The sequence below is a fragment of the Colias croceus genome, chromosome 14 (assembly GCF_905220415.1).
Source record: "Colias croceus chromosome 14, ilColCroc2.1".
Lineage (NCBI taxonomy): Eukaryota > Metazoa > Arthropoda > Insecta > Lepidoptera > Pieridae > Colias > Colias croceus.
This window is the reverse complement of record NC_059550.1, coordinates 6,837,676-6,856,872: the sequence shown is the minus strand read 5'-3', so window position 1 is coordinate 6,856,872 and position 19,197 is coordinate 6,837,676. Positions and strand designations below refer to the sequence as shown.

Genomic DNA, 19,197 nt, shown 5'->3' with positions numbered 1-19,197 from the left:
TAAATAAATTAGCTAATAACAAAACTGTAAAATGTACTTTACCTACTAAATTACTTATAAATTCTGAATATATTACCGAGCCAAATGAAATATGCCAGATATTTAATCAATATTTTTCTACAATAGGATCTCGTCTAGCAAATTTAATACCCCTACAATATCAAACCAACTCTTCCTCAACCTTACCTAAATCACCATCAAAAAAGTACGAATTATCCACTTTTGATCCGTGTACACCTAATGAAATTTTAAAAATTATAAATAACCTTAATTCAAACTGTAGTACAGGTCTTGATGGTATTACCACAAAAGCAATTAAATGCATTAAAGAAAAATTGAATCATACCTTAAGCGATTGTTTCAACCAAGCTATAAGTCAAGGACGTTTTCCGGATTCGTTAAAAATAGCGAAGGTAACTCCTATCTATAAGAGTGGTTCAAAATTTGAACCTGGTAACTATAGGCCAATTTCGGTGTTGCCAGTGTTGTCAAAAATATTAGAGAAAATTTTACACACGAGATTAGAAAAATATTTAGACTCATTTAATTTTATTTCAGTGCGTCAATACGGTTTTAAGCCAAAAAGTAACACTCTGTCAGCGACTATAGACCTGACTACTAAAATAAAACAGAACATTGACGCAAAAAATTTAGTTTTGGGAGTATTTATTGACCTACAAAAGGCCTTCGATACCGTTTCTCACGAACTTTTAATAAAGAAATTAGCATCCATTAACATTACTGGTAAAGCACTAGACATGCTGAAATCATATTTAAAAAATCGATCACAAATCGTTAAAATAGATAACTACAATAGCATTCCCTTACCAATTACGTGTGGCATACCACAAGGTTCGATTTTAGGCCCATTGCTTTTTTTAATTTATATTAATAATTTACAAGATTTAAAACTAAATGGTCATCTAACACTTTATGCGGATGACACCTGTCTGTTTTATTTTGGTCCCTCTATACATGACATGATAAAGCAAGCACAAAATGATTTAAATAAATTAAATAAATGGTTTCAATACAATCTACTAACAATAAATATATCTAAAACGTGTTATATTAAATTTAAAGCTCAGAACAAAATTATTCCACCACACGCTCCACTTAAAATTAACGGTGTTGTATTAGAACATAAAACCCACGAGAAATACCTAGGTTTGCGAATCGACAGCTCTCTAAAATGGAATTATCACATCGACCACCTAAAAAATAAATTATCAGCACTTCTTAGATCTCTGCGTAATATCACTTCTTGCATTCCTCATAAATTACGCCACACCATCTACAACACGTTAGTCAAACCTCACCTAATGTATTTAATAGAAGTATGGGGTAGCGCTTACAAAAATAAATTAGCGCCACTACAAATTTTACAAAATAAAATTATTAAAACCATTTTTAAATATCCTTTTTTAACTTCTACAAATAAAATCTACGACGATACTAAAATAATGAATTTAAAACAATTATACTTTTATAATACGTGTATGTTCATCCACAAAGCGCTACATAAAAACATAAATACAAATATAATATTCTCAACATCAAATCGCCACTATCCTAATAGACGACGGATAATAAAGTTAAAACAGTTTGGTCTATTATTAATGGTGAAATGGGTAAAAGCAAATCAAGTAATACTATAAAACTTGTAAATAATGACAGGGTTATTGACAAAAGTGCTGATGTTGCGCTTGCTTTTGAAGAATTCTTCAGTAGTGTCCCTGTTACTATTACTAATAGTTTAAATTCGTCTTCAGCACTTGCAGAAACCTTTTTGAGGGACCATGTTGCGGGGTGCAGTACATTATTTGAATTACGACACGTAACTGTGACGACTTTTATTAAGTGGGAGTCGAGCACGCTTCGGCATGAATTGGGCCAGCTCGCACCGGGGAAGGTACCACACCTCCACAGAAGATCGGCGTGAAATAGTGGCATGAAAATGCCACTGTGTTTCGTACGATGAGTGGGGGCACCGGAGGCCCGTATCCCTCTCCTACCTATCCCAATCCTATGCTTCCCGTGTTAATCCTTTACAATTCCATTACCCTTTCCTCTCCTCACATCCTCCTCTTAAAATAAAAAGATATGGCAGCGGATTTAAATTTTAGACTACCCCAGGAGGGTACTAACCTCACTAGCGTTAGAGAATCCCTCCCTGAGAATCAAAACTCAGGCTGCCCTACGTACTCTGGGGGGGGCAAAAGTCCGCTTAAAAAACCACCTAAGCGCAAAAGGCGCAAAAAGTCATCAAAACCACCACCAGTGCTGTCAGTGGACTTCTGTAACGTGAGAGGCTTACGCTCCAACCTCAATGCCGTCCACCACCACCTTGAGACGGCAAAGCCAGACTTATTATTTCTGACGGAGACTCAAATTTGCCCTCCACCTGACACTTCACACCTTCACTACCCAGGATACAAACTGGAGCACACTTTTATCCCTAAAGCTGGTGTGTGTGTTTTTGTAAAGGAGGATATCTGCTATCGTCGCATCAACAACCTCATTAATTCCAACCTGTCAACACTCTGGCTCCGTATAGACTGCGATGACCATCCACGGGTCTATGCGTGCGTGTACAGGTCGCATAGTGGTGATGCTGAAACCGATCGGCTTATAGAGCACCTTCAAATCACAGCCGACGCAGCACTAGAACAGATCCCCTCTGCTGAAATTATCGTCTTAGGCGATTTCAATGCCCACCATACTCAATGGTTGGGGTCACGACTTACTGACCATGCGGGGAGATCTGTTTACGACTTTGCATTGGCTAATGGTCTAAGACAACTGGTGACTTCGATCACGAGGCTGCCTGATGTCGTGGACCATACCCCTTCCATGTTAGACCTCCTGCTCACCTCCCATCCAAATAACTATCAGGTCAATACTGTTGCCCCTTTAGGCACATCAGACCATTGCCTGGTCCGCAGTGTGGTGCCAATCTTGCGCTCAAGGCGGCCCCGATCTGGTGGCTGCCGTCGCGTTTGGCACTACAGAGCGGCTGATTGGGATGGAATGCGGGAGTTCTTTTCATCCTATCCCTGGAAGCAAGTTTGTTTTGCACACGATCCTAGTGCTTATGCTGACTCTGTCGCGGATGTGGTTCTGCAGGGAATGGAACTTTTCATACCGAGTTCTGTAGTGCCCATCGGCGGCAAGTCTCAGCCCTGGTACGGTCATCTTTGTAAAGAGGCATTTCGCCAGAAGCAAGATTGTTTCCGTAACTGGGCAGATACATTATTAAAACAGGATCCGAATGCCAGTGCTCTTAAAAAACAATATAACTTTGCCTCCAGGCAGTACAAAAGGAAAATGAGCATAGCAAAGTCCGAGTTTATACGCGATATTGGCAAAAAACTGACACGTTTCCCATCCGGTAGCCGAGCTTTCTGGTCGCTCGCTAAAGCCATCCAAGGAAACTTTTGTCAGCCAACGTTCCCACCCTTGCGCCGGGAAGATGATACCTTAGCCCACTCGCCCAAAGAGAAAGCCGATTTATTGGGCGCTCTCTTTGCGTCCAATTCCACCTTGGACGACAGGGGAAAGGTACCGCCTACCATCTCGCGGTGCCAGTACTTTATGTCCGATGTACGCTTTACTCAACGTGAAGTGCGTAAGGTACTTTTTTCTCTTGACACCCATAAAGCGAGTGGCCCTGATGGTATCCCTGCAATTGTTTTGAGAACGTGTGCTCCAGAATTGGCTCCCGTTTTTGCGCATTTGTTTCAGCACTCTTATGATGTCGGCATTGCTCCAGCTTCGTGGAAAACCGCCGCCGTGCACCCGATCCCTAAGAAAGGCGATCAATCAGACCCCTCTAACTACAGGCCCATTGCTATTACCTCTTTGCTCTCAAAAGTCATGGAAAGCATAATCAACCGTCAGCTCTTAGGTTACCTGGAGGAGAACCAGCTGATCAGTGACCATCAGTATGGTTTTCGCCATGGACGTTCGGCTGGTGATCTCTTGGTCTTTCTAACTCACCGATGGGCTGCGGCTATTGAGAGTAAAGGGGAAGCATTAGCCGTAAGTCTTGATGTCGCAAAAGCCTTTGATCGGGTGTGGCACCGGGCTCTACTATCGAAGCTAACATCATATGGACTCCCCGAGAAGTTACGCACATGGATAGCCAGCTTTCTTGCAGCACGAAATATTCGGGTCTTGGTCGATGGATCGTGCTCGGAGCTTATGCCCGTAAACGCTGGCGTCCCCCAAGGCTGTGTTCTTTCACCCACACTATTTCTTCTGCATATCAATGACATGTTACAAATTAGTAACATTCATTGTTATGCAGATGATAGTACTGGTGACGCCTCTTACCCTGGCCATGCTAACTTCTCGAGAAAAAATGTCGATGAGTGCAGAAACACTTTGGTGTCCAAGATTGAAACTCTTTTGGAAGAAGTTTCAAAGTGGGGTCGTAAAAACCTCGTAGAGTTTAACCCCACTAAGACACAACTATGTGCATTTACGGCCAAAAAAAAGCCATTTGAATCAGCCCCCCTCTTTATGAACACTCCCCTCAGCGTCAAGTCTAGCATCGCGATTCTTGGCGTCAGTATTTCTGACAATGTTCAGTTTCGCGATCATTTGGAAGGCAAAGCTTCTCTAGCTTCAAAAAAACTGGGCGTCCTATACAGAGCGAAGCAGTATTTCAGGCCTGACCATCTTCTATTACTATATAAAGCTCAGATACGGCCACACATGGAATACTGCTCACATCTCTGGGCCGGCGCCCCGTTATACCAACTCCTTCCACTCGATCGCGTTCAACGTAGAGCAGTTAGAATGATTGGCGACCCAAGACTTAGCGATCGGCTTGACCCTCTTGCTTTGCGACGAGACATTGCTTCACTGTGTGTCTTTTACCGCATATACCATGGGGAGTGTTCAGAGGAGTTATTCGAGCTCATACCTGCAGCGGAATTTCACCACCGCTCCGCCCGTCACAAAGCAAACTTCCATCCACACCATTTGGACCGCTGGCAAACGAGTACCGTACGCTTCTCGCGACACTTTTTACCCCGCACTACCACCTTGTGGAACAGTCTACCCTCTTCTGTATTCCCGCACGTGTATGACTTAAATTCCTTTAAAAAGAGAGCCTACATCCATCTTCGACAGCCGGTAACAGCTTCACAAAGGTAACTTTGTCAGTGCTCATGGGCGGTGGTGTCACTTCATTAGGTGATCCACCTGCTCAGTTACCTGCTCTTACATAAAAAAAAAAAAAAAAAAACTGCTAGTGATATTGTTACTGCCTTTAAGACGCTTAATCTAAAAAATACTTGTGATCTTTGGGGAATGTCCGTAAATTTAGTTAATAATATCATAGAAAATATTGCGAAAAATTTAGCTTTTATATTTAATAAGTGTTGTGACTATGGTACATTTCCTAATTTACTAAAGCTTAGTAAAGTTATACCTCTATTTAAGAAGGGCGATCAAGAAGACTGTAACAATTATAGACCTATCTCTATTTTACCAACATTAAGTAAGGTATTCGAGAAGTTAATATTAAACCAACTGAGTAGTCATTTTGCATCTAATGATTTACTGCACACCAAACAGTTTGGTTTCACAAAGGGGCGCTCAACCACAGATGCTGGGGTTGCACTTCTAACACATATATATAAAGCATGGGAAAACTCAAAAAATGCTCTGGGGATATTTTGTGACCTCTCCAAGGCATTTGACTGCGTTGAACATTGTACTTTGTTACGTAAACTTAATCACTATGGAATTAAAGGAAAAGCACAGAACCTCATAGCGTCATACCTGCATGATAGGATACAGACTGTAGTTGTTAATGGAGAACGTTCTAGCGGTGCGTCAATTAACATTGGTGTTCCACAGGGGTCAATTTTAGGTCCCTTCTTGTTCTTGGTATATATCAATGATCTTCCCTATTATTTGCAGGATAGGTGTGAAATAGTTCTGTTTGCAGATGATACCTCATTAATTTTTAATGTGGATAGGCATGACCCAAATGTTGACGAAGTGAACAGTGCTCTTTTACACATATCTGAATGGTTTAATGCCAATAATTTATTATTAAATGCCAAAAAAACCACTTGTGTTGAATTTTTACTTCCTAACGTAAAAAAGTTGAACAGAGATATTACCTTGAACGGGGAGGTATTGCATCCTACTGAGTCTACTGTATTTCTAGGGTTAACATTGGACGAGAAACTACAGTGGGGAGCCCATGTCAACACCGCTGCAGGTAAGCTCAGTTCAGCTGCATATGCAGTCCGAAAAATAAGGCAACTCACCGATGAAGATACGGCTAGACTGGTTTATTTCAGCTACTTTCATAGCATTATGTCCTATGGAATTCTACTGTGGGGCAGGGCTGCAGATATAGAAACTATATTTATCTTACAGAAAAGAGCCATTCGCTCTATATATAATTTACGTGCTCGGGATTCACTAAGAGATCATTTTAAGAATACTGGTATCCTTACTGTACCATCACAGTATATATTTAATAATATTTTGCATGTACACAAAAGCTCCGACTTACACACAAGAGTAGGAGATAGACACGATTATGGCACAAGGAACAGGAATAGAATTGAAATGCCATTTTTCCGATTAGCTAAAGTTAAAAATTCATTTATGGGTCAAGGTATACGCTTTTACAATAGAATTCCTCACAATATTAAAGAGTTTAGTAGTTCTAAATTTAAAACTTATATAAAAAATGTATTAGTTCAGAGAGCGTACTACAGTATTCAGGAATATATGGACGATAAAAACCCATGGAGGGTTGTCGCGTAAAAACCACAAGACAGTTCATTGGCATATTATGTAGTTAGATATAAGTTTCATATATTGTAATATTTACATGATTTTAAAAGAGCAACTATGGAGTTTCTTGCCGATTCTTCTCCATAGATCACTGCTTTCCGAATCGGTGGTAAATGTTAAAATAATTATGTAATGACGATTCGAAAGTGCTACTAAATAGTAGTCTAATTGAATAAATGAATGTTTGAGTTTGAGTTTTGAGTTTGACGAGCTAGCTATCTTGCCCTCCCGAAGATCCGAACGAATTATGGAAGGCGAACGGCAACATACGAGGGAGCACGTTTCTATAACGGATTGCCAAGCAAATTAAAAAGTGTAAACTCATTCATTGTATTCAAAAAACAATTAGCGAAACACATCCTGGAAGACCACACGCTCAAACTTTGAATGCAATGAATGAGTACCTAACCTAAACTTATGTTTGTAACTTACTTAGTATGTAACTTACTCTAAATTTTTAATTAACTAACGAATGATATTTTTTATAAATACCTATGTTTTAAATTTAAGTTTCTCATGTAAGTGACTTAATGTCTTAATGGGAATAAATGTCTTTAAACCTAAACCTATTTTAGTACTCATATTTGCATACGCCATACGCAGTATAAGTTTTGAATATAAATACATTAATAGATAGACTTACATTTATAAAGTCGGATTATTTACACTATTTTTCATTGAGTAAGGTAAGCTTTTTCAATATCAAAAAGCTCTCATAAATTTAATAAGGCTGTTAGAAAAAGGAGTGTTTCAAGTTTCGATAGTTGACAAAGATCAATTTAAATAACATGCCTACATCGATTATCATATTATGTACTCACAGTCTGCGTTTTCTTACAGTAGGACAAGTTTTGATCTTAAAGACTTTTACGTATGTAGTTACTGATACGAAGTTATTCTATAGCTAAATACTAATTCATATTATTTAGCGCTACATTTTTATAGAAAAAAAAATTAACTTTAGTCTTCATTTATCTCAAATAACAAATCTTATCATTATTCATTAAATACAGTAGACCTGACGCCTAGCCAGTAAACAAAATTACCATTTCCAGCAGTTTCGTAATCAGAAGTATAATTTAATGAACAGCGTGGGTGTCGCTTGCACCACGTCTTATTGCTTGGTGCAGTTAGATGTATTAAACGTCAACTAAAAAGCTATAATCGTAAAAACTTCCTTGTGTAATGCACTGTAACTGTAACTGTACTGTAACCTATGAAGAATTCTGTTACATTATAAATGTGGAAAATATTGTTGTGGAAATTCTAAAAAAAATAATAGTTCAAGATCGTATAGCAAATTAACAAATGATTGAAATGGTATATTATAATTTATATGTAAGGTAAGGCTAATGATATCAGTTTTATTCGATATACGATGGAACAGATTTTTTTTAATTCGGACGAAGACCGTATGAAGTTGAGAGTTTGAGAATATCCTACTAATATTATAAATGCGAAAGTTTGTATGGATGTATGGATGTTTGTTACTCTTTCACGTAAAAACTACTGAACCGATTACAATGAAATTTAGCACACATATAGAGGGTAACTTGGATTAACACATAGGATAGTTTTTATCCCGGAAATCCCACGGGAACGGGAACTATGCGGGTTTTCCTTTGCAAACGCGGGAAATCTAGTTTTATATAAAAGATGCTGATATTTAGAAGAATAAAACTAGTCCGACGAAACGCAATCAATTGTTAACTACCTTTTATATTTTTAAGCCAGACAAATAGTACATTTCATATACAATAAATATATAATGCAAAGTGCATAGTGCATTTGTAATATAAATTCCTCGACGCATACCGCATTACCCCACACTAGTATAACCGCAATGTATACCGATGTTTATTATGAAAGCAAATATTTGGCGAGTGCATCTCCCCGGTATATTTACTTACCTATTAAACCGTAATAATGATAGTTTTGTTTTAGTATCGGATATTTAATTTTACATTAGACTGGCGCTAATTAGGTTCCATATCACTAGTACTATAATTATTGTGCTGTACTTTACGGTATTCCTTCAGTTATATCACGAAAATAAATTGATTAATTAATGAAATAAGTACCTTTAATCTTCTTAAATATTTTATCAATATCTAGAGTTAGTTATAATATTAAAAATTATTCACATAAACTATTACAATTATGGCTTTACGTTGGCATTATTAAACATCGATGAAGACAATCGTTTATTTAATTTGATATCCTTTAAAGACATGAACTACTTTACATAAATAAATTGCATTCTGCTTCTCATATCACACTCAATGGGTGTACTCAATCCAACCATCCTAAAAAGCGTATAAGATTGAAACAAATAAATCGCCGTTTAGAAATATCGAGTGACGTTTATGTAAATATCAAAACATTTACAAATTGAACGAGCTATGGAACCGATCCAAATATTTGCTGTTACGATTGAGAATATTGTGAGATTCTGTTTATTGCTTTATGAGGATTTGACTTTATCACAAATACAAAGCTTTCTTTGCAATAAATTTACAGCGAACCACAATATTGTATGTGTGAAAATAACGGTTCGTATAAAAATATCGTGTCGAAGTTTCGAACTGTCCAATTAAGATGGAATTGGAAATGTTTGCCTTTTCAAAAATATGACCAAAAATCTCAGTCAATTAGCCTGAAAGTTACCAGTGTAAAACACAAACAAAAAATGCTCAAAATAATAAAAAATGACATTTTTACACTATCCTTGACCATAGATATGAATTGCTACTTAACAAAAAACATCCTCATTAACCGAATTACTCAAAAGCCCTTTAAAGTTAAAAAGCTTCATTGTTTTCCTTTTGTTGTACAACGACGAAAAGCATAGCATAGTCAGAGTAACGATGGTTATAACTTCTATGTGCAATATCTATATTGTCTTAATCAAGTAAAACTTTTTTTATTGTTTATGAATTACGCGGTGTCACCCGCGTGGCTCCGCTCCTGTTGGTCTTAGCGTGATGATATATAGCCTATAGCCTACCTCGATAAATGGGAACAACACCAAAAGAATATTTCAAATCGGACTAGTAGTTCCCGAGATTAGCGAGTTCAAACAAACATACAAACAAACTCTTCAGCTTTATAATATTTATATAATTATTTCTCAGTAAGTTTTTGCGACAAATACGAAATTATAGAACAAATACGATTAACGATAGTATTATAGATTAAATAAGTATTAATTTTCAAAGTTTATTTCCATAACCATGACACCGATTAGGTACTGTTTGAATTGAAGTATGAACATATTTAAATCTATATTACTTAGTCTATAGTAACTGGTTTTACAAATATAAAACTTGATTAACCTATATCAACGTACAGCAAAGGGAAATTCATTTCCTACGAAGGCACATGTTCGTCGTTTTTACTGTATGTTTGTAAGAGAAGAGGAAGTAACTTTCTAGCAAATACATTGCGACTCCACTGTATTTTATATTTTAACAGACTTCCCCGAAATAGTAAGGGTTTCAATTAAACATTTGGATTTGTTTTAAAAATGAATCACACAGCGAAAATAATAGTTTTGTGAAATTAGTAGCCGGTTTTTACTAAGTATATGTATAAAATATGTAAAAGTGTAATATTAAAAATCATGGGATTTACATGGGATGTGTTTTTAAAGTGTACTTTGAAGAGCAAAAGCTTTGTTGCTCTACCTACCAATAAAAACATTGAAATTTTCTATTTGGATATACTTACTTAAACTTTAAAATAAAACTAAATTATATTTCAATGAATAAACAAACAAATTACATTGTAGATAAGACACAATTTGTAGTATTTACTTTGAAACAAGTATTGAGAAAACTATATGTAAAGAGAAACCTATAACACCCAAGAGTTTCGTAAAGTTTTAATGGACCGCTTTAAACTTAACCATTGTTCTGTAGTTTGAAAATTGTTTATGTGTAAAAAATACACTAGAAGAAGGTTCTACACGGTCCAGATCAAGCTTGAAGAATATAAGATTTAAAAAATGGTTGAAGTTTGAAACGAAACTGAAAAAAGTATCCCATAACTAATTTTTTAAAAGGAAAATTACAAATACTAATTTTATATTGCTCTATTAATAATTTGTACATAATACATTAAATATTTATAAAAATATGGTTATATATAACATATACCTAACTAAGAAGCAAAAGTATTGATTTTTTACAGTACAATTTTCATTTAAAAATGTATCAAAATACAGGTTTATTTCATATCTACATCTTGTCAATATTGTATCCTTGCTTACAACTTTCAAATATTATAATTTGTAGTTTAAATTCGATCCAATTGATAAGGTTTGTGTTTCTGTTTGTAAGTCTGTCAGACACGTTTATGAAAACAAATTATAGCATAATACCCGTGTACATGACATTTTATATCACACTAGCGGTCCGCCCCGGCTTCGCCCGTGGTACATATTTCGCAATAAAAAGTAGCCTATGTCCTTTCTCGGGTATCAAAATATCTCCATACCAAATTTCATGCAAATTGGTTCAGTAGTTTAGGCGTGATTGAGTAACAGACAGACAGACAGACAGAGTTACTTTCGCATTTATAATATTAGTATGGATTGACAAAGGCTAGTTGAGCTTAAGTAAAATTGAGTGGACAATAAACTCGGTAAATAAAGCTGCTTACCCGTTGTATTGATATTGTTCATAATAACATAATATGAGTAGGACATTCTTTTCTTTTCCTCGTGTATTTTTACGTACTATTTCCTGTTTGACCTAACTTAAATATTATATCAGTGTCCTGTATGGAAAATCAAAGCTTAAATAGTATCACAAAAAATTCAATATGCATTTACTGGTTCGAAACAGAAATTATCAGTAAAAGTAAATTGTGCAAACGATAACGATAACATATAAATTAGAGTTTCTGACACGATTTAAGTTCAAACCGAAGTTTTGCGATAAACAGAGTTACCGTTCGTTTTATTTGCTACTTGTGTTACAATAAGGTATAACGGTAAAGATTTTTAGGATATCGCGATTGCAATCACCATCTTTTACAATGCGTTTTGAGTACTGTCAAGGAATACTAAGTGATACTGTGAATAGAGGGTCGCTTTAAGACAATTCGCAGTAATTATAAGTAGAATGAATAACAAGCACATAGAAAGGTAATGCCTTCCTACTTCTTACGTGCTGAAAACATTAAAAAAATTGTGAATCAATTGCTATTCCTGGCAAACCTTATTGAAAGGGGTATTACCTTTAAATCTATGTAAATGTCTATTGATATGTTTTTTATATAATAAATGGAATAATCCATCCATCCATCGTATATAAATACGACGTTCCAATTACTATCCCATCTTAAATCAAACGTAAAATTGATTTCATACCCATTTATTCATTATTTACGTTCATTAACTACCAAATTACAATGCTATAAACAAAATGCCATTAAATTGCATTTCGCATATCGACACAAGAACATGCAATACTGCAATAACACGAGAATAACGCATTAAATTATATAACAATATACCGTCCTTTAAATTTAATCGCGGAATAATCTCTCGAGTATAGGCTTCGATCGCAGATGTAATCTAGCGAAAGCACAATATCGTATCTCTGTAATATATTATGATGTTTATTACGATTATAACTGGCCGATGAAAAGATAACAATTATTATTAATATGCTTATCTGAAAATACTGTTAAGTGTATTGATGTTTTTACGTACAGGCTTTGTTTGGTATGAAATGAAAGTTACTTAATTTAATTTGTTACTAAAATAAGAGGATAGAGCTTTTCCCCGACTTCAATTGTATAAATTTCTTGCTGTTAGATATATTCATAAATTTAGATAAACGTTTTAAAAAATTCAACTTAAGTTACCATAGGTAAAGTCTCATCAGTTCAATTATATTTATTTAAATTGTTTCAATATTGAAGATCGGATTTTAAGCAAATGCCGAAGGTTGAGTAAGTGATACAATCTCCGGCATAGGCGCAATTTTTTTAAAACACTATATTTTAAAACCATAAGCGAAACCATATATCCTGCTTCGTGTGATTCATACAATAGGTGATTTAAAAAAATATGACTGGATTTAAAAAGAACGCGTAATGGTGACGACCCTCTTTTATTACGGCTTGGTGCACTGGATAATTGACTTCGCAGTAGCCGGTGAATTTCGTTTTTTTTTACTAAAAAATAAAATGGCGGACGCATGCGTGTGAATAATGAGGAAAGATTTATGGTAATAGATACCTGGAGACCTACTTCTTGAGACATGTATGTGCATACTGCATGGTAGAGAAAATATATATTTGTAGTAAGTACTGAAAGTCCACCAATATTGAAAAATATTTATGTAATAATGATACGTAATAATATGATTTAAATGTGTAGAAATAATTTATATGGTACCTAACATTCAACCAAAATAAGAGCAATAAAAATATGTTTGTGTGTATGTAGTTACGTAACTAGTAACTTTATTATTAACATACATAATGTACGGATATATTAAGAACTATCAAGAAATACAAGCATGATAGAAACTAAATTCAAGCGGCCACTATACGGCTCTCACTTGATGCTACAACCATAGCTGCGACGAACGATAAAAAGCTCTCTTTCGCTTACGAAACTGGGAAAGGATTGTGGAAGAAAATATAGGTACATATTTTTTATATTATTATTATTAGTTTTTCGTTATAAATTTACATTAAATTTACCCAATATGATGACAGTTTATAATGTTAAAAAACATTACGTAGGTATATTAAATGTGTTGTATAACAATACCCTTTTGTTTTTGTAAGACCTTTTTCCATCATCATAAGTCATCAATTACGGAGATTGAAACACATTTAGCAATTCGTAATCAATAAATGTGAGTGCGAGGATGAATTCGATAGCCGCATGACACAAAATTCCCAACAAGATGGACAGCGTACAAAGAAGATTGAATCTCAACGTAATTCAATATAATAAATTGGAGAAGCGGTTTCAAAATCACTCACGACTCGCCTCGTGGCAAGCGGAGCGGCTCAATGCAATTGGAGCTAATAAAAATGCAATTCTCGTAATACGGCTCGACCATTTACTACCCTTTAATGCTCATGCATTCATTGAATAACTAATGTTATTTGCGAGTTGAAGTCGTTTTGCTCAGAGGCGGAAGGAGACTGTCGGATTCGTTGAATCACGCTTTGACATTGGGGAGATGGTTTATTTCGGTAATGCGATAGCTTATATGCAGACAGCGATTACTATTAGAAATTTAATTGCTAGTATAACCGTTGAGTATAAATTAAAAACGATTATTTGAAGAGTCCCCTTTTCAGTATTCTTTAAATGAAGGTCACTTTTTAAAATTGGTGATTAAACAAAACAAATAAATTTAAATTGTGCAATATGGCTTTACAACAGATCAACAGCGTCTGTAACAATTATTAAGTAAGTATTTTATAACTGAGAGAGATTTGTCTATATAAATCCCATTTCTTACTCAACTAGTTCTAGTTCTGTTTGTTCTGTTTAGTTTCCTGGTCTGAACAGTTACATGATTATTTAAGCGACCTACTGTTTATGGTAATATCATTCTTAAGCAGTTACAGGCTTAAAATATAGCTAGATTTGTCTGCGCCCTCTTGTATGACAAGATTAATGTCTGATAAACTTGCGATTTTACTCAAGTGTAATTTATTAAAACGTGTTGTTACCTCAGTATTGAGTAAATTAAGTTTAAAATAAAATCTTTATTATGGTCTATGGAAGTTTTTAAACTATGCAAAGTTTTTGTTGGTAACATTTGCTATCTTTTGACTTTTAGAGAAGAATTTATGGCGCTATTTCTAGATAGTAACTGCTACGTTTATATTATTGAAAAAATTGCAAGGCTTCCTCCTCGATGTTATTCTTTACCCGTTTTTGAAAGAAATGTTAATCACGATTGTACATATAAGTAATTATACTCATACATAGATTAGCTTTGTAAACAAGAACATTTGATAAATAATTAATTAGTACACCAGCATATTACCATGTTTTCTATCAATGAATATTCATAGCGGAACAGGGTTATTAGAACACACGTAAGAGGAAATAATCGATATTTATTTATTTACTTAAAATCAAGGTTAGCTTGACTTATATAGGTTAAAATTTAATATTGAAGGTGAGTCTAGATGAAGCCGTTTCGCAAACCAGATGTTGTATAATCATAAGAGCTAGAGAACGGATGGGTAATATCTATCTGAATTGGCAATTGATACATTGGCAAATAATTATAGACTAGCATTGACGCGTATTGCATACACACAGTCAATAATAAAGGCATAAGTGGCCCACTTTTATGTGGAAATAGAGCGACGTTATATTCATAACGTATTCATTTCATACTTACTTTACATATAGACAAAAAATTTATGTACTTCACAATTCACATCAGTGACAAACTATACCATGAACACATATTGTTTTCAAAATACATATGTATATTATGTATCATCATTAATATAGATTATAAGTAAAAAATGATCGCTGACTAGGCAGTTTAAAGATTATTTTAGCTTTAAAACAAATACCTATAAGCAAGAGTCCTTCGCCTCCACGGACGCCGAGTGTGGGCAGCGCGCTCTAAGGACGACCAGTCACCATCGGTTGATCTCGACAGGGCGGTGTTTCGCACCTCCACACTCCTCGCGCTCTCCAGGAGTATCGCCGTGTACTTCGTTATCAACATTTGCACCTCACTCATTGAACCACTCTCACTGAACAAATCACACGCGTCACACAAAAACGGCAATGGATTGCCCACAAATCACAAATTACGTTCGCAATTTAAATCGTGCCTTGGTGCAAGATCGTACGTGGGTATGCCGGGACGCAAGGTAAATAACTGACACAGCCGTCACGCGACGTTGGCTACCAAACATCAGCTTTGTTACCCTCGGAATAACAACGGGATATTGTGAATTATGCCCACTCCCACGCATCGACTTGACCCATGTTAAAAACCGCTTACATTAAATTATTTTCTTCAACCCTGTCACTCTCAACTTGCATTTGAAACATTTTGTTGAATTAATTTATTACTTATATAAGTTAAATTAAATTATATGAGTTAACCAAATGATTAACTATGTATTTGAACAAAATTATTTTTCGTTCAGAGCTCACACAGCGCTATTTTCATAAAATTTTCAATTATTCTGCGCGTATTTCGCATAAAAAATAAAAAAATCAACCCTTTCGTTTTCATAACAGTATAACCATTAGCATGCATACAAAACGATGGCGTGTAAATTGGAAGAAACATTACGTCATGATTCACGATGTCAATTTATTTCGATTCAATCAAGATATTCTCCAATTGCAATATCCGTTGGATTGCATCAATCTCATCAATAAATCATAGGATGAACACAGTTACACAAATCACAATAAACTGTTTATGCAAAAAATGTTTATTTATTCGAATTTATGTATGAATTTGAATTATATGTTGTGATTAAAGTTTAAATCGATAGAATTTCGTCGAATTAAAATAAAAAATATATTTTAAGTTTTTTTTAACAATCTTATCCTAGTTTGTACAAACAGTTTCATAATCATGACCACAACTTACAGCTATCAATGCAGTCAACCAATTGTGAGGGCAATTAGCGACACAAAACACCGGTGTCATCGACCCCGGCGCAATAATTCTGCAAATAAACCACGCTGTAGAAATAGCTATTCTACTCGTAGCTCAAGGGTACTATTAGCTTCATTACGATTTAACCATTAACTTTCAAATGCTTTGAGGTTTTAATATCAGTTACTCGTAAGTAGCGTGCACGTTTAGTAACTAGGTTTTATTGCTCTTTTATTTATAGAGATTAGCTGATTAAAATTACAATAATGGTTTGCAGTGAATTCGCTTGTCTGTGTAATTAAAAAGTCGATACTATGAGATATGAGTTTCATAATATTTTATTATTATTAAGTCCTTAACATGTAAGCTTTTCAGTAACATGAAAAGTATGTCTTTTTTAAAAAATATACTTTCCTACCTATTAATGAATTTTATAACATGTTTTTCTTTATAAAAAGCTGAATGATATAAGTATGTACGAAAAGCGATATTATCTAAGCTGTATCTTGATTTGCAGTCATTGCTAAATCATGCGTTTAATTTATTTAACAAAAAATATATTGCCTTGACCGACATAATACAAGTTAGTGGACACAGTTGTTATGATAAATAATGATTATTTAGGTTTTTAGATTTAACGTGCTTTAATATTGCTAAAATATAAAAGAATACTGTACCTTATGTATTTAACATTTGATATTTAAGGCGTCTAGTTGCTGCATAAAAAACTCTTTAAAGACAAATAGCAGAAATATATAAAGATAGAAAATTTATTCGCTTTAGTTCTGCATGATATTTTCCATTTAAATAACGATGAAGTATCACGTATGGGAAACCTCATTAAAACTTTCGGATCGCTATCGACCAAGACCTTTGGCTTTAGACATCACTTAACTGTCGTTTAATGGTGAACTCTTCCGATCTTTATACATTGTATAAGTATTACTATAAAAGTATTAAATATGATATTTAAAATATCAAAAGTTCGACTTATACACCTCTTCAATAAGGTGAGAATCCCTTGTACAATCTATTTAAATTATGACTATGTTTTTTTTTTTTGTTTCAGATAGGTATATAGGAAATTTAATAATACAAAACTAAAGTGTGACAATGTTACTTACACTGTACCTACACACAAATGAAACCCGTGAGTTTTCCTCACACTACTAATTTTTAATACCGATTATTTTCCTTAGATCCAATAACAAACAAATAATTCATCCAACAATAAAGTACCTACCTACTCTATAGTAGATAACAATAAAAAAATTAAAATGAACTGTAACCTTTACTCGCAATACGTATCACAATAGGAGCTACAAACATTAACCACGTTACACGCATAAACGTCAAGTTCGAGGTTAAACAGGATTTTTTCTCCTTTTACGGCGAAGCGGGTATGATAACTACGTGTTTACCAGTCTCGGTCATCGATTACACACAACATTTGTAATAGGTCATAGAATATTTACAATTTTATTCAAGGACTAACAAACAGAATGTACTTATTAGTGGATATACATCTAATAATTAATGTGTGATTTATCTACGAGGTACAATAACTTGTGAATAATTTTGATGTAAAGCATAATTGAATAAATTGAGAAAATTATATGCAAGCTTTTAACCAACACAGCAATGTAGCAAAAGCAATGTTAGACAATAAATAATGTAGAGCTCTTCATTAAAACTAGGTAGCAAATAAAAAATAATATTTTTCGTAATTTAAATGGAATTTTAGCATGCACGATATTGCAGTAGGTACAAATACATTTTAATTCCAGAGCCTATGTGATATACACTTAAGATTGTACCTACATGGTTATTCTGCTCTGCTCTATGAAACTAAATGTTTACAATTTGTACGAATTATGTTATCTCAAAAAGATAAAATTTAACATTAAAAAACTATCTATTTGTTTTCCATAATTCATCGACCTTTCAAATAATTTTAACCAAACACACGAGCATACATGTTAATATATTCGTGTCGTGAGAATACATTCTATTAGTCAAGCGACACTAGTCGAAATAAGTACCTAAGTGATAAATAACATTTTGAGTACATCTACCGTTAAACTGCAAATACATGATCATTTGTTTAAGGCGGAAAATGCTTACGAATAAAGATTTTTTTCCTATATTTCTAATCCATATAAAAAGGACATAAAATAGAATTTGTCAAGATTAACAAATAATCAAAACTTATCTCAAAATTCAATTTAATCATTCTTTATATTATTAACATTATTTTGTCTTCAGTAAATTAATCAAAACAAGTTACCAACCGCATATCATGTTCGAAAGAAGTCAAAACATAAATCTAATTCTTACTTGCAATTATTAAATGTATACATATCATTTGAATAATTCATTCGTATTTGACTATCTGTTTATTTGCACCTCCAACTTGATAGGCATTGCATTCCATTCCTCGTATGTCGGTAATTTTATAGGCATGATAAGTGCTGACGCATATAGTGAGTCGGCTACAGATACCTCTGCAGAATGTTTATTGATTATGCACTAATTACCATCAAAGGTTGGTTAACTTATGCAATTCCTTCGTACTTTTTTAAAGGTAAGACTTGGTAATTGGTTAGGTTTTGCCATTGGAAAGGTATTAATTGCATTGAAATTAGTGTATTCACGGACCTTCAGACAAACACGAACGGTTTAAAAAACCGCTCTACCAACCGTAGCGTCAACTTAAAAAAATGCCTGAGTTATTAAAAACCCT

The 19,197-nt window shown here is 34.4% G+C and overlaps 1 protein-coding gene across 4 annotated transcripts in view; it reads right to left on the bottom strand.

Moving 5' to 3' along the window:
• LOC123697243 (protein sprint) overlaps window positions 1-19,197 on the bottom strand; it is a 211,004-nt gene that overhangs the window by 117,343 nt on the left and 74,464 nt on the right. The window contains exon 2 of one of the 4 annotated variants that reach the window (XM_045643688.1): window positions 15,403-15,742. The exons of 1 other annotated variant lie outside the window; for it this stretch is intronic. In XM_045643688.1, coding sequence (XP_045499644.1) covers window positions 15,403-15,575 — 173 coding nt within the window. In that variant the 5' untranslated portion in view covers window positions 15,576-15,742. Of the gene's footprint in view, window positions 1-15,402; window positions 15,767-19,197 lie in introns of those variants that run through there. 2 more of the 4 variants (XM_045643687.1, XM_045643685.1) reach the window with 2 other exon arrangements.